The sequence below is a fragment of the Danio rerio genome, chromosome 7 (genome assembly GCF_052040795.2).
Source record: "Danio rerio strain M-AB ecotype USA chromosome 7, GRCz13ab, whole genome shotgun sequence".
In the NCBI taxonomy this organism is placed as follows: Eukaryota; Metazoa; Chordata; class Actinopteri; order Cypriniformes; family Danionidae; genus Danio; species Danio rerio.
The window spans coordinates 4,590,001-4,611,873 of record NC_141027.1 but is presented as its reverse complement, the minus strand read 5'-3'; the positions used below and the strand labels follow the sequence as shown (position 1 = coordinate 4,611,873).

The following is a 21,873-nucleotide window of genomic DNA, read 5'->3' as shown; positions in this document are numbered from 1 at the left end:
TTGAGTGACAAGACTTGATGCTGTTCTGATGCGTCACAGTCTGCCTGTGTTGAGCAGAGGGCAACTGATAGTGTCTCTATCAACATTGGGTGTTTTGGCTGCATGGCATTATCACTGTCCTTGGGTGATTCGTCAGCCACAAGTCCACTCAGGAGCTGATTTGAGGTCCTGTGGACATTTGCTAGGTGTGTGTGTACAATTCAGTTCAGTGGCATACACAGCTGATGGATGATTGAGGGAGAAAAAAATACTGTCCTTTAGCACCTTTGCACCATTTTGTTTGGATGAAGGCCGTCTGATGTAAACAGCTGTCTTTGGTTCCAGAAGAGATTGAAGTTGTCGATGAAATTCAGTCCTTTCTTGTTACATGTTTTCTGTAGCCATACATTTAGACCAAGAAGCCGTGAAAACATATTTGTCCCTCTTGCAGGGAGTGGTCCACTTATGAACGGCTGAACCTTCAGTCTTTCAGCTGTTTCCAAGAGCTCACAGAAATCTTTCTTGAGCAGTTCTGACTGTTCTTTCCGAATATCATTCTTCCCCACATGGATGATAATCTGTTTTGCAGTCTTGTGCTTTTTCAGAATTTCCTCAAGTTCTTTGTTTACATCAGAAACTGTTGCATGAGGAAAGCAGTATGTCATAGTAGATTTGCTCCTGAAATTCTTGATTATTGAATCTCCTATGACTAGTGTTCTTATCTCAGGTGTGATCAGAGCAGAATGCCGCTGTCTAGTCCGCCTTGAGCCTCTGTTCCATGCGGAATTAGTTGCTGAATCATGCGATCTCTGTCTGACTGCATTTGGGCATTCTTCACCCATATTACTAAAACTTCATATCTGTTCTGAAGCTGTATTTGAGTCTGAGCTGTATTTGGGGTGGAAGACGCTAATGCGGCAGCGTATGATCTGACCCCACGAGTACCCTTTGGTCTCGCACCTTGTTTATGCCAATGCTCATTTTCAACAGTTCTTTTCTGTTTTTCTGTGCTCAAAACAGTAGCAGGAACAGATTTATGGGACTCACCAGCTGTGTGCTGAGAGAATCCACAATAAAGCTGAAGTTCTGGTCGGATCGCAAGCAACTTCATTTCAAGAACTGCAATCTTTTGTAGAAGTTTGTGGCAGTTTGTACAGCAGTGAGAATCTGAATTAATCCGATCCAGAGGCATTTTCACAGCCGTGTCTTCCCGTCTCCGGAATGTAAGCAGCTGATAGCTGGTAGCGGGAGGATTGTTTAGACGGTAATTTTCCTCTTGTTAGTAAAGCTATATTCCAGAAAGTTTGTAGAATCGATGCTGATCTTCAAGCCGTGTTGTTTGAGCACTGTGCTGATAGGCTCAAGTTAAAATTAGGGTAAAAGATATAAAAGCAAGAGTGCGAAGAGCGGAGCAGTAGGCAAAGACGTCCGAACAGTAGCAAAGCAGGAAGTGAGAGGAAGATCCCTAGTTACGACTCCAGGGTTGAGGTTGAACAAGTTAAAGAAAATAAATAAATAAACAGTTAACAGGTTAATATTTTAATGACCTTAAGGTTCTTTTATTGTAAGAAAAGGGGAAAATGTTTTTTTCTACAGAAAACCAAAGAATAGGTGCACAACACAAACAAAATAGCTTTAGGGCTAAGCAAGGCCAAAATAATAAACAAAAAACTAACTAACTCCACCCCGAAGATAACTTACCTAAAAGAACCAAGTGGTACATTCATAACATAAAAGCATTGTCAATATTTAAATGACAAACTTTAGGTTTTCTCAAATAACCATTATTCAATTTCACATGGGTATATAATGCTTAGCAATCAACAGTGAACCAGACGTTTATATATAAGTATTAAATTAAATTATAGATGAAATAAGAATTACCCATAACTATCATACTGTTGTGAATGGAAGTGACACAAACAACTGAAGGTAGGATCCAAATGCAGGTTTAATCGATGGTCAGGCAAGCAATGGTCAATACAGGTGTAAACAGGTATGTGCGGGCAAATCCAGAGTCGAAGTCAGTAAACAGGCAATAGGTCGAAAGGCAGGCGGCTACACAGGATAATTAGGATACAAAGCTAGGTACAGACACGGAGAAACAAGACAGGGAGCAATGCGTTGAAATGTCACTAAACAGTAAACAAGACTCAGCCAAGTGAATGAGTGTGTGTGCTGCTTAAATACTGTGTGAAATATCAGTCTGTGACAAGTTTCAGCTGGTGATGTAATCAGGATAGATGAATGACCAGGCGTGCGTGTTTGGAAGAAGTGCATGTATGAAAATGTAGTCCTGGGGAATGCGGAAATGAAGTTCAAGATGATAGTGGAAACCAGCGATCTCCAGAGAATGATCGCTGGTTATTGTAACACATACAATGATCTGTTAAACACAAGAATTAAGAAAACTCATGTTCATTTAAATTAAATGTATATTGATTAAAGTAATATTTTAAAGTCATATCAACCCTTATTTCCCAATGAAATCATTGATATACTTAGGCTAATTAACATTTACTCATATCACAAGCTTTGATCCAAATGAAATGACAAATGATCCATCACAAAACAGAATAATATATATCATAATTATATCCTGAAATGATTATATATCACAGAGTTTATAAAACTGAAATGTCTTAACAAAGAATAAAAACCCCAAACGCTTTAAATAAACTGTTCATCTAACTAAAGTATTTAGTGTTATGAGGTGTTTAAATAATATGTCAAATAATAAGTGCTGAGTAATATCTTCATTTCTATAATGTTTGTATCTTTTTTTTTTTTTAACTAAAAGCTTACTCAGGACAAGAGTTTAACTACACAAACTCTACCTTCCAAATGTGTCATTAAAATGTTTACAATTGTATAAAAACTGATCAGAGGTCAGATGGTAATTATATAGACATGAGTTCATGGAAGGTTCACTCTAATGACAAACGTATCAAAACTTGACTTGATGAAATCATGACTCTGTCAGATAGATTTATGCTCCAAACCATTATAGTTTCTCAAATATGTCAATTCGCCACAAAGCTCTGCTTTAAAACCAACAATCTCTCCTGTGCTCTAATGCTGGGTTCACAAGTAGTGCGAATATAAGAATATAAGCAAAGCCTTTCACATCTTCTGCACATTGTGAGTGCTGTGAACCCAGCATAAGGCATCAATGCTTATTGAAGTTGATTATATTACGTAAAATGTCTACTTCAAAATCCAATGATAAATGAAAAAGGAAAAGTTATTATCTTATTTCTTAACTCTCAGTAGTTTCTGCAGATGAAGTTGAGTCGGTCAGTTTCAGGACGGCTGATCCAGGTCTGATCTCCTCCAGACTGAACTGCTCCAGATCTCACTGTGGGCTCACAGTCCTCCTCTGATGTGCCGTTCCCTGGAGCCCAGCTGTGATAGCACACGGTCTGTCCACTCACCCAGAACCAGATGCCCAAAGCACAGGAGTGACGTAAACCCAACCACACCGCATTGGTAGACGCCAGTTTAACCACGTTCATCACACGATGCTGCATCTCCTCTGACTGAACCGAGACCAGATCCACATGATTCTGTCTGCAGTATCTCAGAGCTTCAGACCATGACAGATTCTGCTGGATCACAATCAGTTTATCTGGACACAAAACAAAGCAGAAACTAGAGAGAGACTGATCAACAACAACATGCAGAACAAACACTGTGGAGGAATTTGTCATGTCAGACATGTAGTCAACGTTAGGGTGCTTTTACATTTGGTTTATTTGCCTGGACCATACCCAAGTTAGATCTTCTTATTTTGTTTACGGCTGTTGCTAGGTAACAGTCATGAAAGCAAAGCACCAAAATAGAAAGACTTCTGCTAATCCCATCGATTAGCTTTTACTGAATCCTTTAGTTTTAAACATACAGAAAGCCACTCGCGTCTGTGAGCTGCAAAAATATAAAAAAAAAATTCAGAACATTACACAGTGTCTGAAGAAGCGGTTGTTGGAGGAGACAAGCAGACATTACTGTGTTTCGCTGTGTTTGCCCTGGCTCAGTCCCGCTTGTCTCCAAGGTACAGTACAAAAATTGGCACAGACACACACACACACGGATAAACGTTTTAAAAAGAGAGTTTGTTTTACTGTTGGCGGTTCACTTCCGTTATTTGGTACGTTTAAATTCACACCAGAAGTGGACTGTACCAGAGTTTGCATGAACCGTACCCCAGACCACCTCTTTCAGGCGGACTCATGTACGGTTCACAGGTGTGCACCTGAGTTCAGAAGACACGGACCAAAAGTACTAGTGTGAAAACACTCTAAGACAGTGGTTCTCAAACTTTTTTCACCAAGTACCACCTTAGAAAAAAATTGTCTCTCCAAGTACCACCTTACGACGCTATTTTTTAAACCAGTATTAAAAAATAGCGTCGTAGGCCTAATTAAGCAGCTACAGGTGTGCACAGTTTAAAAATTATGCAAATTAATTCCTATTAGTAAGAATATGTATTATTGTCAATCACTTTAAACATTTTAAATAGTCTGAACATTAACTGTGCTTGCAGATATATATATAAAAAAAAGATATAGTTAAAATGTGCTTTTAAAAGTTCATTAAAAATGACCTGTTCTTAAAAAGTAATAAGAAAACTGCTGTACTTAAATCTAAAGTATTCATAGTAGCCTATTCATCAAAAGCTGGAGATGTTGCTTGGACCTTATGCATATAGGCTATATGTCATATTCCTACACTTTCAGACAAATCTTGAAATATATGTTAAATGTACATATGACAGGGTTCATACAGGCACAGCCTAATGAAAATCAAGGAATTTTAAGCACTTTTTCCAGCACCTATTTTTTTTTTTCAAGACTGACATGCTTTGTATTGAAGACCTGAAATGTATTCTCAGCAACCCATAAAACATTGCATAGGAATAGATACAAATAAAAACAATTAATAATAATTATTATTAATCATATATTAATAATAAAATAAACCTGCACTAAATGCTTGTGAAATCTTTTTTGTACTCAAGTAAAAATACTATTACACTGCTAAAATAACACAAATTTTAGTAAATAATACTAATATTAGGTAAAAGTACAAAGTACTCTTTTAAAAAGTACTAGTTGGTTACATTTGAAAATAAAAAATCAGATTTTCATAATGAAATCACTTTTTTAAGTTTAAACCTGATTGAATGGTTTAATTGCTTAAATCCCAAAGCTTCATGTACAGGAATTTGTACTAACAAAGGAAGTATGGTTTTATGGAGTTTTCCTTTCATGACAATCTTTTTTCAATAGCACTGGCAAAACTACCACATAAACTTTAAGGCCATAGAGACACTTTTTGCCCATTTTTTAAACAATATTTTCAAGCTTTGAAAGGTTAAAGTATATGGTAAAAAGATTTAAATTTTACCTTTTATTTACATTTGTTACACTATTTTTCTTTACAATATGGCAAATTTGTTTCTTAAATATCTGTACATCACATGTAGATTTTATTTTACATTTGATCTTAATCTAAAATAGAAACTTTAAAAAAAGTACAAGTACACTGTCAGTAAAAAAGTAAAAAATAAAACAAATGACTTTGTTTTACTTGAGGTATTTGAAATATGACGACACTACATTTATCAAAGCAGTGCTTTAAGAGCCTTACTGTTAATTTTGATAAATAAACAATAAGTAACAACGGATTGCTTTGACCTGTAATGCTTTAAGACGGATCAGAATACAGCTAAATGTATAAATCACACAAATACCTCATCCAGAAACATTTCCAGCATAATTCTTTTGTCGTAAAGAAACTAAAAAAAAATCCACCTTAGTTAAAAGTAAGTTTCACTTCACAACACAGCCAAATAAGAAGACCATTAGCATTGTCATCGACCATTCATCAATCTAATTCTAAATACTTGATAACTTTGAATACTTTTGACTAAATTTAGTCAAGGAGCAAAGATAAATAATGTCTACTTGAAGAGTGGAGAGACTGCGATTGTATTTAAGCTGAGCACGCAGGCGTTCATGAGAGGACTTGCAGTTCATTTGAAAAAAGCATATTTAAGAGCTCGCATATCTGTTTTAGCGATTTGCGTACATGAATGCGCTCTCGTGTTAAAATAGAGCACTCGCCGCATTTGCAGAAATGAGTTATTGCGCAATACCTGCATTCCCGCGCCGCCATTCAGAATGTATTTAGAGAAGTAACAGGTCAGGCGAGTCGACTGGCTGTCGGAGAGCGAAACGTGTATGTAGATCATCAAAAAGGCAGGAAATATGTCCGCGGTTTAATTACTCTGCTAGACATCTCTGTAGTGAAAACGTCCGAGAAGCATTATTCCAACAAAACATTTGTTTTTAAGTTGTTTTATCTGTCTCTGCAACATAGCAAGCATTTGTCCCGCCCTTACGTTTCACGCAACTAGACAAGGTCGACTGTGATTGGCCACTTTTCATGTCAGTCAAATCACCCTTCAGAATCAATTCTTAAACTTCGGAAACTGATTTTCAGCAGCTTATGACACAGTGCACTAAAATAAACATTCTTAGCACAGCGCTGTGATCGTATGCTTTACAAAACAGCCAATGCTGATCACATCAATGTTATATTATGCATTAAAGGATTAAAAGTGTTAATTGTTTCTTTCATTATTCAGCGGTTCCTCCGCGTACCACTAGGAGGAAGCCCACGTACCACTAGTGGTACGCGTACCACAGTTTGAGAACCACTGCTCTAAGAGATCTGGAGCTGATAATGGATTGAGTGTGTTTGGAGGATCTACTCACCTTCATGACACACGAAAGGAAGATGCCATTTTCCACTACACAAGTAGTCACCCCATCGTCCCTGAACATTATTTTCAACTGCTGCACAGTGTTTACCATCTGGAGGATTAGGTTGACCAGTTCTCCAGTATCTGAATGATGAGTTGCTCTGATCTGACCATTGATATGAGTCTCTGAACAGACCGATCCAGACTGCAGATCCAGATGAGTTTCTGTCATTAATGAACTTCTCCAGCTGTTGACTCTCATTCTGGTTCCTCACACTGACCAGATCAGTGTGATTCTGTCTGCAGTAACTCTGAGCGTCTCTCCAGGTCATGTTCTGATTGACAAACACCAGTCCTCTGCTCACTTTAAGAAAATCAATTTACTTCATCAGTTTATTTTTATTCTGCTTTGATTGTGAACAGAAACAGTTGTGAAATGGTAAAAACAACTTATCAATATTACTATGATTACTTTTTACATCTTTAAACTATGATACCTGTTCGACTATTATTCAGCATCTCTTTTGCTGTTTAGTTAACAGTAGGTGTTTCAGAAATATCTGCATATTATAGTAGATTTGACTTAAAATATTAGATTTTTGTTTTGCAGTGTAAATTTTATAATTTTTTACTAATGTCACACTTAAAATTCCATTCAAAGGATCTTTTGTTAAAGTTTGTTGTAGACATTTGTACTCACCGTTGTAGCAGATGAAACTCCAAGTGGCAGTACAGTCCCCAACAAACCACTTTCCATTAGTCATAACAGAACAATTATCACTGCCATATGGTTGTCCAGATTCCCAGTTCAGAAAGAGCACAGGATCACCTAAAGACCAATGCCAATTACTAACATTTGTACCCTGAAGACCAATCCAGACAGCTTTATAATTCACTTCCACATTCTTCCTCAGCTGGATCATGTCATTCATGTTGTCAACAGTGGCCAGATCTGTGTAATTCCCTTTGCAGTAACTCTGAGCTTCAGTCCAGGTCTTGTTCTCATTTATAAAGTGATACTGACGCTGAACACATTCAGATATGGAGCAGAGAGCTGTGAAAGAGACACTTTGCTTTAATGCTTTTCAGAACAGAGTCAAACCTAATGATATTATGGTATTATGATATATTTATGACTATAAACCATAAATAAAACTACAAACACACTCACCAATGAGGAGAAGAGGGAAATATAGAGATTGAGCCATTTCTGTGAAAGAAACACATAGAAAAACATGTTAATTTTGAAATAAAACATTTCAAGAGTTAAAAGAAAAAGTTAAATGCAGAATATACAATAATGAAAAATATCAAGTGTAATTTATAGATGTGTGTTGTTCTTACCTCAGAGCTGGTGTGTTTCTGTCTTCAGTCTGGTGTTTCTGTCTGCAGTTTCAGACTGTGTGATTATTCTATATCTGCTCTCATCTGTCATTCAACACTTTGCATAATTTGTTTATTTCTCTGAACAAAGAACGTTTTCATTCATTCTTCCTCATTCAGGTGTATTTGCATATTTTTTCTCTCTGTTGATCACTGATACTGTATTTTTTTGAAGGGGGTTTATTTGAATGTGGTTGAGAGTCGAGTCTACTGTATATATTCCACAATGTGTGATTTTTCTATATCTGCTCTCATCCATCTTTCAGGACAAGTATTTCATCAAGTATTTTGTGTATGATTGTAAAAGCCCCGTTTCATATTTCAGTTCTTTATATTTGTTTATTTGTTCATATTGTTCCTGTTATATTTGCACACTGGCATTTGTATTTGCACACTGGCACTTATGTATATATATATATATATATATATATATATATATATATATATATATATATATATATATATATATATATATAAGAGAAGGTTGCTTGAGGTTAGCTCACCTTAAACTACAACCCAATGACTAATCTTCGCACTTAGATTCGTCTCTTTTTACAGTTTAAGGAGCAGACAGTAGACACAAGTAAATACAAAAAAACAAAAGTTTATTAACAATAATTGTTTAAAAAGACTATATTAAAATAGGTCCCGATGGCCCTGTCAGCTCTGGAGGGCTTACTCACAAAAGGCACTGAAAGTTGTTAATATTCAACCCGCACACAGAAAATACTCAATATCATCCTCTCAAATCAATGTTCTCAAGAAGAGGCATTTACTAACAGGACTGGGGCTACACACAGGAGTGATCACCCGTGAATGTTATCCACCATACAATTTTAAACCACAGCACACTCCAGTCACACACCAAACAGTCACACATCAAAAGTGTCCCACAGCACAAACTGCCACAGCAGCAGCACCACCACCAAAAATGTTCACCTCATGCACCCTATCACACATATATATATATATATATATATATATATATATATATATATATATATATATATATATATATATATATATATATATATATATATATATATAAAAGTGGTGTGCTGTTATTGCTGTTAATGTGCTGTGTTAACATGAGACTCTTATCATGCGCAAAAAAAAAAATATCGCTGTTAATCTATTTTCAAAGACTGATCGATTTAATAACTTTCAATGTACAACTTTAAATTTACTTTCAATGTACAACCTCAATGTACATCAAGATGGCGCCGAGCATGGCTGCCATGTTGCGAGCTTCTGCAACCTTTTTACTTATCATAGCACACGTGCTGCTGATGAAGTGACAATGAAAGTGATTTGAGTTGATTACTGGGTAAATTCTCTTGGTCATCGAGAGGCTATACCATTTCAGTTAAGTCATCTTCATTACAGGTAATAATATTCACCTTACAATGTATTTTTATTTATTTTTATTAAAACTGCTTTTATTCCAGCCAAAATAAAACAAACAAACAAAAAAAATAATAATCTGCAGAAGAAAACATATTACAGGAAATACTGTAAAAAAATCTTTACTCTGCTTAGCATCAAGAAGGTTGCTGGTTCGAGTCCCGCCTGGGTCAGTTGGCATTTCTGTGTGGAGTTTGCATGTTCTCCACATGTGCTATAGGGAAATTGATTAACTAAATTGGCCGTAGTCTATGAGTGTGTGTGTGTGTGATAGTGTATAGGTGTTTTCCAGTACTGGGTTGCAGCTGGAAGCACATTCGCTGTGTAAAACATATGCCGGAATAGTTGGTAGCTCATTCCGCTGAGGTGACCCCTGATAAATAGAAGGACTAAGCCAAAATGAAAGAAAAAGAAAAAATTCACAGGAGGTCTTATAATTTTGACTTCAACTGTATATTTCAGTTCCTCTGACACAGACCAAGAAGAGCACCGATTGTCCAGAGAAGCTACACTTGGACTTTGAAAAAGCTCATCTGGACAAAGTAAAGGTCTTCTGGTCTTCTGTTTTATGATCAGATGACACAGTGATTGAATTGTTTGGTCACACTGATGTAGCCTTCATTTGGCGTAAAAAATCCAAAGTATTCAATCGTAAGAACTCAAACATGGTAGTGGGAACCTAATGTTTTGGGAGTGTATTTCAGACAGTGGACCAGCAACCTAATCAAAGTAAATGGCACCATGATAAAAGAGAAACATTAAAATGTTTAATAACATTGTTGGTCACACTTTATTTTGATGGTTCGTTTGTTAAATTTAAGTGACATTGCATCTACATGCTAACCAATTTTCATTAGATTATACGTAGACTGTTAGGTTAGGGTTAGGCCCAATCCCATATCTATTTTTGTACCCCTACCTCCTTCCCTTAGCTCTTACAACTGAGGGTTAAGGGGAGGGGCTTCAAAATTTACCCCCAAGAATTAAGACAGCACTACAGCACCTGCACACGTCATCATATGTCATCGCAATCTCTTGCTTCATGTGAGATCAGACGATGGCGACTGCTGTAGTTATTCCAGTTGTGATATTTTTTGGTTTTTATCTTCAGGAAATCACTGAAGGCATACATCATGTTATCATAACGATCTAATGTGGCAATAAGACCGTAATACTGTGCATTTACACCATGGCCATATTCATCTATGTAAACACTGTAAAAAGTTCATTCACAGCCACTAGACTTTTCTGACAGGGTATTCCAGTGTCATCGAGTGAATGAATGTTGTGGGGCTGCTGTACAGGAGTTATTACTTATTTTTGCTGTACAGCAAAATTTAGCGTTTTTTATTTTAGTGTTTTTTTTTGTTTGTTTGTTTTTAAAGCATGACGGTAAAACTGTGATAATTGGGACAGCCCTACCCCTTCATGGGAAAGTGCAAAACGAGGTGTTAGGGGTAAGGGGAAGGGCTAAGGGATAGAACCAGGATTGGGCCTTAGTGTAAGTTGACATGTACTTGCAAAGTTTCTTATAGTCAGTTATATGTCTCTCAAAGGAGCAGTATCAGCAAATATTAAGCAGACTACTAATTTTCAAATGGACCATCAAAATAAAGTGTTAACACATTGTTTAATAATTGTGTAAACTCTGCAGGACACTGGTCCATGAGGTGTAGGCTGGAAAACAGCACATTCACTTGCACACTGATGAGCTAATAACTCAGAAAATCATCTGGAATATGTGTTGGGGGTTATTCTAGAATGCAGGTTACGTTACATTTTTGACACCTCAATAAAAGTAAAATGTTAATGCCCATGCAGTAATACATAGTGAAAGGAGCCATTGTTCATCTTGATTATTTGTAATTTATTATTATTTTTATTTTATATTTCTGATGTTTACTTGTTGTTATTTTTGTTTGTTTGTATATAAAACATGAATACATTTGTATATGTGCACATTCTCATTATTCATTTGCTTATGTACACAGCAGGCTTTGACATTCTGGATGGACAATATTTACATAGATAGTGTATCTGACGTAAAACTGATGAACAGTGAGTTATTGTTTAACTAGAGTCAGATGTTGTTATTTTTCTGATTGAATTTTATTCAGCATCATTCATTCGACAAATACAAAAATGTTCAAAAAGTAAATTACAAAACTAGCTTTTTATAAAAGGCAGTCTAAAATGTGTTAAAATTTAAATTAACTGTTTGTTATTGTTGGAATATTTTCAATAATGAATGTAGAAATGTTTAATTGTCTCAATCAACTCGGTTTTAATGCATCTGCATAAAGACAGATTATCCTTAGTATTTAATATATTATATTATATCATTTAATTCTGATAAGAAAACACTAAAAAAGTAAAATTACTAGTTTTACATGTTAATTTAAGCTGATGTTTGTGAAACATTTCATAACACAAAATGATTGTAAATATTTTAATAACAACTTTATTTTTTAAAGAATAACTAATATTTAATTTCACTGAGATAAATAATGATCAACGATTCACATTCAACCAGTCATTTCTAATATAAAGACATGATAGAAATAATAAAGTCAACTCTATAGGTGAAAAACAATTACCCATAATGCCCATAATCATCATACAGTTACATAAGAAATTAGGAAAACGCATGTGTAAATGTATAAAACTGATGAGTGTAAAAAACTATTAATAATACGGACATGAGTTCACAGAAGCTTCACTCACAACTGACAAAACACTGATATTTATAATCAGTTTGCATAATATATGAAAAAAGCTTTATTCAATAAAATCTCAAGACTGTCAGATTAATTTATAGAACCAACATTTGGGTTTCTCTATATTTTACCCAATTTAAGTTGACATAATCCAGCTTTAACAGTGCAGTTTCAGAAAGATTTCAAATCCCCACAAGCTGCTCTTCAGATATGCTCATCACTATCATAAAGCATTAATGCCTGCTGAACACATTCCTCATCTTACTTCTTCACTCTCAGTAGTTTCTGCAGATGAAGTTGAGTCGGTCAGTTTCAGGACGGCTGATCCAGGTCTGATCTCCTCCAGACTGAACTGCTCCAGATCTCACTGTGGGCTCACAGTCCTCCTCTGATGTGCCGTTCCCTGGAGCCCAGTTCTGATAGCACACGGTCTGTCCACTCACCCAGAACCAGATGCCCAAAGCACAGGAGTGACGTAAACCCAACCACACCGCCTCAGTAGACGCCAGTTTAACCACGTTCATCACACGACGCTGCGTCTCCTCTGACTGAACCGAGACCAGATCCACATGATTCTGTCTGCAGTATCTCAGAGCTTCAGACCACGACAGATTCTGCTGGATCACAATCAGTTTATCTGGACACAAAACAAAGCAGAAACTAGAGAGAGACTGATCAACAACAACATGCAGAACAAACACTGTGGAGGAATTTGTCATGTCAGACATGTAGAGTCAACTTTAAGAGATCTGGAGCTGATGATGGATTGAGTGTGTTTGGAGGATCTGCTCACCTTCATGACACACAAAAGGAAGCTGCCATCTAACACTACACAAGTAGTTACTCCATTGTCCCTGATTGGACATTTCAACCGCTGCACAGTGTTCATCATCTTGAGATTGAGGTTCACCAGTTTTCCAGTATCTGAATGAGGAGTTGCTCTGATCTGACCACTGACATGTGTCTCTAAACAGACCAATCCAGACTGCAAAGCCAGATGAGTTTCTGTCATTAATGAACTTCTCCAGCTGTTGACTCTCATTCTGGTTCCTCACACTGACTAGATCAGTGTGATTCTGTCTGCAGTAACTCTGAGCGTCTCTCCAAGTCATATTCTGATTGACAAACACCAGTCCTCTGCTCACTTTAAGAAAAGGCATTTATTTGATCAGTTTATTCTTATTCCGCTTTGGATGTGCACAGAAGCAACAGTTAAATTCAAAGATATATATATATATATATATATATATATATATATATATATATATATATATATATATATATATATATATATATATATATATATATATATATATTTACATTTTTAAATTATGGCCTGTAAAACTATAAATCAGCATCTTCTTTTCTGTTTAGTTAACAGGTTTGTCAGAAATATTTGCCACTACATTACAGCAGATTTGACTTGAAATATTAGATTTTTGTTTTGCAGTGTAAATTTTATAATCTTTACTTATGTTACATTTAAAATTATATTTTAAGGATATTTTGTTAAAGTTTGTTGAAAGTGTTTGTGTACTCACTGTTGTAGCAGATGAAAGTCCAGGTGGCAGTACATGCCCCAACAAACCACTTTCCATTACTCATAACAGTACAATTATCACCGCTGTATGGTTGTCCAGATGCCCAGTTCAGAAAGAGAGCAGGATCACCTGAAGACCAATGCCATTTATAATCATTTGTACCCTGAAGACCAATCCAGACACCTCCATCATTCACTTTCACAATCTTGTTCAGCTGGATCATGTCGTTCATGTTGTCAACAGTGGCCAGATCTGTGTATTTCTCTCTGCAGTAACTCTGAGCTTCAGTCCAGTTCGTGTTCACATTTATATAGAAATATTGACGCTGGACACATTCAGATATGGAGCAGAGAGCTGTGAAAGAGACACTTTGCTTTAATGCTTTTCAGAACAGAGTCAAACCTAATGAAACTATATACCATAAATAAAACTACAAACACACTCACCAATGAGGAGAAGAGGGAAATATAGAGTCTGAGCCATTTCTGAAGAAGAAACACAGAGATAAATGTAAACAACCAGATTAATTCTAGAGAAGAAAATTTTCAACAGAAACACAAATGCAGAGTACACAATAATGAAGAATATCTAAAGTGTAATATGTAGATGTGTGTGTTCTTACTTCAGAGCTGGTGTGTTTCTGTCCTCCGTCTGATATTTCTGTCTGCAGTTTCAGACTGTGTGGTTATTCTATATGTGCTCTAACCTTTATTAAACAGGTCACATCATTTGTTTATTACACTAAACAAAAGAGGTTTTCATTTTCTTCCTCATTCTGGTGTAGCTATTTGCATTTTTTCTCTCTTCTCTCATTGGTTCTGTATTTTTTGATGTGAGTTTATTTGAATGTGGTTGAGCTTTGAGTCTACTGTAATTTAGCTCTCACAATGTTTGATTGTTCTATATCTGCTCTCGTCCATCTTTAAGCACAGTACATCTTTTGTTTATGACTCTAAAACCTCCTGTTTCAGATTTTTGAGTTCTCATTATCTGTCCATCTTTTTTTTTCAGACACATTTGCACACTGGTATCTGTATTTTTATAAAAGTAAACACTTGTAATTTGCAGTAGTTAAGGATTTTTTCAAATTATCTTATTCAAAATAATATTAATAATTATAGGTGTCATGGTGGCACAGTGGGTAGGACGATTGCTTCAAAGCAAGAAGGTCACTGGTTCGAGCCCCGGCAGGGTCAGTTGGCATTTCTGTGAGGAGTTTGCATGTTCTTCCCATGTTTGCGTGGGTTTCCTCCAGGTGCTGCGGTTTTCCCCACAGTCCAAACACATGTGCTATAGAGGAATTGAATGAGCTAAATTGGTTATATTGTATGTGTGTGAATGCAAGAGTGTTTGGGTGTTTCCCAGTGTTAGGTTGCGACTGGAAGGGCATCCGCTGCAGAAAAAAAAATTATGCTGGATAAGTTGGCGGTTCATTCCTCTGTGGCAACCCCTGATTAATAAAGAGTTGAAAAGACAATTAATGAATAATAGTAGTATATCAGTGGACAAGATCAGAAGCCAAAAGTTACACCTGTGCTAGTAAGGAGGTAGAAAAAAAGCCTGATTGGCCTTTAAAAATTTTCACCCGGACAAAGAAAAGTATTCTGCTCTTTTGTTTTTTGGTCAGATGACACAGTGAAGTAGATTTAATAGGCCTTTTTCACACTTACTGGTTCTGGTAAGCGAAACAGCGTACCACGACATCAGTGTAAACATCTCTGACCTTTGTGCCCCCCCCCCCCCCCCCCCCCTGAAAGCCATCCCAAAGACTATTTATACTCCTTCTCCGCTACTACTCATTGCAAAGTCTTGTTTTTGCCTCTCATACAATTCTGATCTGATTCTGTGTTTTGACCCCGCACTGTTTCCCCATTTCTATGATTGTTGGTGCCGCCTGCCTTCTGTGACCCTCTGCTCAGTTTAATGGAACACTCTCTCTGCTGTATGCCGCCTGTCCCGACCGATAGCCTGCCCGCAGACTTTGAGTTAAGTTGCTCCTTCGCCATCCTTGTTTGTTGTTATCTGACCCTGCCTGTATGATCATCCTATTGTGATTTAATAAAGCTGCAAATTGATCCTTAATCTCCTGATGCATCTTTACAATCGGGTTTCAATGTGACGGAGTAAGAAAGAAGGCAGGGTCTTCTTATCGCTGTAATTGCTGCATTCCCGGCTGCTCCAACTCAAGAAAACCACACTCTTACTTTAATTTCCACAATCTCCCGAAAGACGAAGGACAGAGAAAATCATGGATGAAATTATTAAAGGGGGGGAATGTCCTTTCAAGTTATATGCGGGAGTACGTTCGTATGCTGTATGCACTTTTAAGCGGAGATTATCATGTTTTATCAAAGACTGGTGGTCTTAGTTTTATTTTGATGAGTAATTATAATATAGACAAAACTCCAGTTAAGCTATCTGCCTTTCGCAAACAAGCTCATCATGGAGTAAAATGACATATTTTTATGCTTTGTTTATTCTCCACTAATAAACATGTACCAAATTATAATAATAATGTAGATTAACTTGCACGCATATCTACATCAATAATCTGTAACAAATTAAAATGTAGATTAAAGTGCTCGCATATCTACACCATTATTACTGTAGTAAATTAGCTCAAGGTTATTCTTCCCGCACCTTTCCCACTGTTATAATGTTGCGAATTATGATTTAGATTTCAACACTCGTGTACCTTCTGGAACATTATATAGCGGACTAGCTTAGCGGGAGAAAGATTCATTTGAACGGGGCTTCAAATGAATTGATTCTTTAGATCCGAACAAACGGATCGTCTAGCGATGCTATCAAAATAAAAACCCATAAAGTTTGAGCAGGGTAGCAAGATCAAAGTTTAAGACATTAGATTCATTAATATACACAGGCACCTTTCTTTATACAAAATTAAACTTTATTGACTAATCTAACAGAAACTAACACCTAACACAAACACACATTCATACATGAAGTTTATTCATAAACAAATTTTCGAGAGGATCACGTGCTAATGATTGTTCACAGATGTTCCAACTTTAGCTAATAACTGATTATCCTATCAGACTATCCTTAACTCACTATAAACAACCAGACTTTTCTCATCTCAATATCCTTGTCTTGAAGAATGCGCTGCGCCACTCATCAACTAAAAACGCGTCAACCTACAGTCTACAAGCTTCAAGCTACAATCTACAAGCTAAAAGTTAAAACCTACAAGCTTCAATCTACAAGCTACAACATACAAACTACAGCAAAAACAACTACAACTCCAACAATTTCATCAATAGCTTTAAACAACAAAACAAAAACCTTCCACTTCAAAGTGCCTCCACAACGCATCTGCTGTGTCTTCAACCCTATTCCCCAGTAAGATATCAGCAAAACTATTGCAATGAAACTGAAACCTCACCTTCTCCTAGCAGTACACATGCGATCCATCATTAAACAGCTTGTTTGCTGGAATGTGTCCAGCAGAGCAGCAGCTCTAGTCATATACTATGTTGATTTTATTCAATAAAATGGCCTGACTGAAACTCCTAAGCCAATAACCGCAAGGAGAAGCGCACCATCCAATGAGCTCTAAAAAACTGGAGATGGTCCCGCCCTCTCTCTCGACTCTGTTGCCAAGACCTTATGAATGATTTTGGCCAGACAAGTGAAGAAGATTTTATTCTCTCTGTATGAAGTATTTTCTAAGTGTAAAGCAGTTAATTTTCTCTTCACAAAATGTATGTAGTGTTTGCAGCAAACATGCCAGCCTGTGTTAAAAATACAGTGATATGTCTGTGTAAGATGAGTATGCCTGCACAGGAGCAACACTAGGAGAAGGCTGAGTGACTGATTGTGTAGAATAACTGAATATGTAAAGCACTGATCATATATGTTAAATACTTCTATGAAGCTATATGTGTCAGAAGTTAGAAAGAGTAACATATTATCAAGTGATTATGCTTTCATGACAATGTATGTAAACACTTAATCCTTTTGCATAAGTTGCATCTATGGAGAGACAACTTTGGTGTCAAAACAGTTGCTGACACAGACCTGTAACATCTCTGTTGACATGAGCTAGTGGGCTGAGAGCCAAGAATAGCAGGACCCCTTAGACTAAAAACCTATTCAAAAATGGTCAAGAGTTAAAAAGAGACTTAGGGGTGTGTCAAATAATCCTGTATAAAAATTGTAACAAACAAACTGAAAGTTTAGAAGGAGCAGGAGAGACTTTAGAAGGTGTCCAGGAGAGACTTCAGAATGCTCTGGGGTCTGCTCTGCTCTTTCTCGGCTTTATTATGGAGAATAAAGTCTATTTTCTGATATTCAAAACCTCTGGTCTGATAATTTTTTAATTGATAAGACGTCGAATTTACGACACAAGCTTGTGAATTCAGTAAAGTTAAGTTTACAACAAATTTTATTCATGGATTAAAGTAAAGCCAATTACTAACATTCTATTTGCAGTTTTACTAAGTGGAGACATTGCTTTTAAGTCTTATAAAGTTTGATGTTGGCAATTGATAAAAAAAATAAATAAAAATAAATAAATAAATAAAAATATAATAATAATAATAATAATAAAATAAATATTAAAAAAATAAAATAAATAATTAAAATAAATAAATAAAAAATAAAACAAAAATAAATAAATTTAATTAATTAATTAAAAAAAATTAATAGCCATTTAACTTCTAAAAAGATTAAAAGACTATTACCCAACCAGTAAATATTAGCCAGCTATTGTAAAACATTATGCCATCAAGCACAGAAGTCTAATTGTAATACGCCAGTGACTCATGTGTTGATATACAAGATTATATAGCAAGTCAGTTGGATGTGAAAATGGCAAAGAATCAAATTCCCACATGACTGTTATAAAAAGAAGTTTAACCTTCTGGGGTCTGAGGGTGTTTTGGGGCTCTGGAGAAGTTTTGACATGCACTGACATTTGTGTTGTTTTCAATATCTTAAAAACATTAATGTCTAAAGTGTGATAACACTGTAAACAGCACAAGTTGGGCTACAATCATACCTAAGCAGCATGTTTGTATGTGTTTGTGTTTTTGAGAAAGAAACGTTTATGCGTGGTTAGTGAAAAACTAAAATTTTGAAGTCACTGTGAAACACACAGAGAACATTTGTGCACAAGACTTTTGAGAACTGGATCTTGTAGTCTAGTGTTTTTGCTTCAAAATGATGTGAGAATCATCTTGTTCACTTGCTCACAGAAAACAATACAATGAATTAAAATTTCTAAGTCACTTTTTAAGTGAAATTGGTTTATGCGAAAAGGTGTGAACTATCATTACTATGCAGTCAGTCACACCTGAGAAGACAAAGACCTGCATAATGAGCCATCAGACAGGTACAGTATGCGACTAGGACGGAAGAGTTTCAAGAACGAATCAGAGAAAAGTTGATATACTTTTTTGTTTGCAGTTTATTTAAAATATATTAATTCACACAAAATAACTTGACATACTTTTGTGAGAGTCAATACACTCTATAAAACTCTGCAAACTTTTCAACTTATGCATAGCAAATCTACTGTTTTTTATTTTATTTTTTCTTGTAAATGAAGAGTTTAGTTGCAAAATGAGATTTATCCATTTTAAGAAATGTTGTTTTTTTTGACATTATTATTTAAGACATCAACAGTCAAGCTCATTCACAATTTTATACATTAAACTATTAGGCTCAGTGAAGTCCAGGAACACAATATTCTTCAAACCCAGGATATTTTTTATTTAACTTTATATGTCTATAAATAGTTTATAAATAAGTCAAAAACATGCCGAAATGCAACATATTATCTTAATGATGTCAAACATCTTAAATTAGTTAAAAAAAACAATACATCATAAATATATGGAATAGTATACAAAGTTTGAATTATAATAATATGATTCTGAGTTAGTTTTGGTAATCTCAAATTAGAGCAATGTTATTTTAAAGAATGATGATTAATCCATATTAACAAAAATAACTGAGCAAAAGAAAGCAGGTGAAAAACAACACCATGTGCGATAATGAAATCTTTTAAACATTCGCGTGCATTACAGCAGCTTTTGGGGCAAGTTATCATCCTCTCATTCGGTATTCACAGTAATTATTTAAAGAATAAACTTACAAAGGACTTTTAGAAATGTAGTCTTGCAGACAGGTATCTTGTGATGAGGAGGGGCGCAGGAAAAAGGCAGTATTTCACTGTAAACTGGCCTTCTTCTTGACATCAGCGGAGACTCAAAGACACAGGATTACTTGATCCTGGTCCACTTTTGTAGCGTTTTTATTCATTTTTGTGACGATGAAGGCTACATCTTCATCTAACAGTTTGTCGGCATAACACAGACCATAATTACTCGCATTACACTGAGCAAACTCGGAGCACTTCTTGTCTACTTTAGCTCTCTTTGCCGCTGGTCCTTTACCTCCGTTGTTTTCACATCTGGATTTACATATGAAGCGCGCTTACTGAGAGGCGGGACCACGCTGCTGTAATGAGGCGATATAGGAGAATCCTTACAGTCCTTACTTTTATACGCATTACATAAAAAGAGATCATTTGTTTTCGACTTGAACTGAATAATGCAAAAGTAGACATATCAAGCTTTATATAGATATCAGAAATCATAATCTTTGTTGACTATTTGCAGAGTTTCCTTTCATTTTAGTGACGTGTTTTTCTGACCACAGTCTGCTCGCGCCTCAGACGCTTAATAACAATGCCCCGTGGGCGTGGTCACATCAAAACTAATGAGATCAGACTGAGAAACTAGACATAGTGTTGATTTCATACTGATTACTTTAAGATGAAACAAGATGGATACGGTGCTATTCGCTGTGTAGATGCTCTGGTGCTCCGGGGAGAAGGTGAGGTTGAGTGAGAGTTCTGGTGAAGGATCGGTCAACTGCTGGAGTCCGTTACAGGGGAGAGACAGAAAGACACAGATGTTAGCGCAGAGAGTCATTAAATAAAATGAAGCTCGTCTTCCTTGTATTTGGAGTTAGCTTATATGTGTGTCTCCTGATGAGCTCCAGTTGGGACCGATCCATGCTAATGAGGTGACAGCTGGGGTGAATCCGGGACTAAGCTACGTGGCATCAGTATAGTCACCACAATATATAAATATATAATAATAAAAATACATTAACTATAGATTTTATTCAAAGCATCTGACTAAAAAACAAACAAAAAAAAAATGCAGATCCACCAGGTTAGATAAGAAAGCAGTAAATACGAGTACATATAAAAATTATCTTAAAATGGCGTTTTATAGGGAATACACTATACATTAAGTACACTATATATTTATAAATAATCTATGAAACACACATGTATAAACTCAGTTCTAGGCTTGGGCGGTAATACTGTAATATGGTATACCGCAGGTTCTAAAAATAGCAACGGTGTCAGTTTCAATACCGTTATACCATCATAAAAACAATACACTTAAATAGGAGACAAGTATTAAATATAATTTATTTATTGCCTACAAATGTTTATGCGTGATTGTCATCACATAGTGTGGAGGAGAGGTGAGGTGGCGAGTGGCGCACCAAGTGACCTGCAGTTTGTCAGCATTTCCGGTCACAAGCCAACAGTTTGGTGACGCTGTCTGAGCCTTATGCTGTGTTCACACCAGACGCGGAATGGGAGGACAAATCGTGCTATTTGTGCGTAAATAGCCGCGTGAACATTTGAGTTTACTCGCTTCATTCGCGGGTCAAACCCCGCTTCATTCGCACCTCAAATCCTCTTCATTCGCGCATCAAATTAACTTCAGAACAGACGCGGATTCGCGTGATGGGCAGGGCTTCTGTCTGCCCGGTGACTTCGTAGCTAAATGGCTAACATGGATTTTATGAAGAAAATAACAGTGTTTATGTGCTTTATGAAGACTGAAAAACAGCGTCGATACGTTTAGGACCGTGTCTGAGTCCACTACATCCTTTCAGAGGTGCATCCAGCTCTGTGGCTCATAAACTTCTCCAGAAACTGAAACTGGATGACGGAGGCTTTCAGCGGTGCTTCTGACTGAGCCAAGCCCAGTTTGATGACTTGTTGTCGGTGTCGGCTGGAGGATTTCCC

The 21,873-nt window shown here is 36.3% G+C and overlaps 3 protein-coding genes across 7 annotated transcripts in view; all 3 read right to left on the bottom strand.

Moving 5' to 3' along the window:
* Positions 1–21,873, bottom strand: part of si:ch211-272h9.3 — a 151,163-nt gene that overhangs the window by 98,974 nt on the left and 30,316 nt on the right.
* On the bottom strand, positions 1,913–8,165 carry LOC147842951 (macrophage mannose receptor 1). 2 transcript variants are annotated; one of them, XR_015495195.1, is made up of 6 exons: positions 8,090–8,146; positions 7,917–7,955; positions 7,446–7,799; positions 6,759–7,109; positions 3,156–3,607; positions 1,913–3,057 (listed from the first exon to the last, which is right to left on the bottom strand). XR_015495195.1 is itself a non-coding variant. In XM_087260424.1 (5 exons), the coding sequence occupies exons 2-5, from the start codon at positions 7,951–7,953 to the stop codon at positions 3,246–3,248; spliced, it is 1,104 nt and encodes a 367-aa protein (XP_087116550.1). In that variant the 5' UTR covers positions 7,954–7,955; positions 8,090–8,165; the 3' UTR covers positions 1,913–3,245. The 2 variants fall into 2 exon arrangements, 1 of the variants encoding a protein (XP_087116550.1); XM_087260424.1 differs by having other exon boundaries at positions 1,913–3,607; positions 8,090–8,165.
* LOC147842950 (C-type mannose receptor 2-like) lies at positions 11,626–20,196 on the bottom strand. 4 transcript variants are annotated; one of them, XM_087260426.1, is made up of 6 exons: positions 19,912–20,196; positions 14,413–15,240; positions 14,237–14,275; positions 13,791–14,144; positions 13,043–13,393; positions 11,626–12,886 (listed from the first exon to the last, which is right to left on the bottom strand). In XM_087260426.1, exons 3-6 carry the CDS (start codon positions 14,271–14,273, stop codon positions 12,525–12,527), a joined length of 1,104 nt encoding a protein of 367 aa, XP_087116552.1. In that variant the 5' UTR covers positions 14,274–14,275; positions 14,413–15,240; positions 19,912–20,196; the 3' UTR covers positions 11,626–12,524. The 4 variants fall into 4 exon arrangements, with proteins under 4 accessions (XP_087116552.1, XP_087116554.1, XP_087116551.1 ...); XM_087260428.1 differs by having other exon boundaries at positions 14,413–15,183; XM_087260425.1 differs by lacking the exon at positions 19,912–20,196 and adding an exon at positions 17,197–17,252.

Bases quoted from the DNA above. Each gene is read 5' to 3' on its own strand.
- LOC147842951 (XM_087260424.1), bottom strand. From the start codon at position 7,953: ATGGCTCAATCTCTATATTTCCCTCTTCTCCTCATTG. The intron at 7,800-7,916 runs GTGAGTGTGTTT...TCTCTTTCACAG, and splicing joins TTTCCCTCTTCTCCTCATTG to CTCTCTGCTCCATATCTGAA. The intron at 3,608-6,758 runs GTGAGTAGATCC...TTTTGTGTCCAG, and splicing joins TCCTTTCGTGTGTCATGAAG to ATAAACTGATTGTGATCCAG.
- LOC147842950 (XM_087260426.1), bottom strand. From the start codon at position 14,273: ATGGCTCAGACTCTATATTTCCCTCTTCTCCTCATTG. The intron at 14,145-14,236 runs GTGAGTGTGTTT...TCTCTTTCACAG, and splicing joins TTTCCCTCTTCTCCTCATTG to CTCTCTGCTCCATATCTGAA. The intron at 12,887-13,042 runs GTGAGCAGATCC...TTTTGTGTCCAG, and splicing joins TCCTTTTGTGTGTCATGAAG to ATAAACTGATTGTGATCCAG.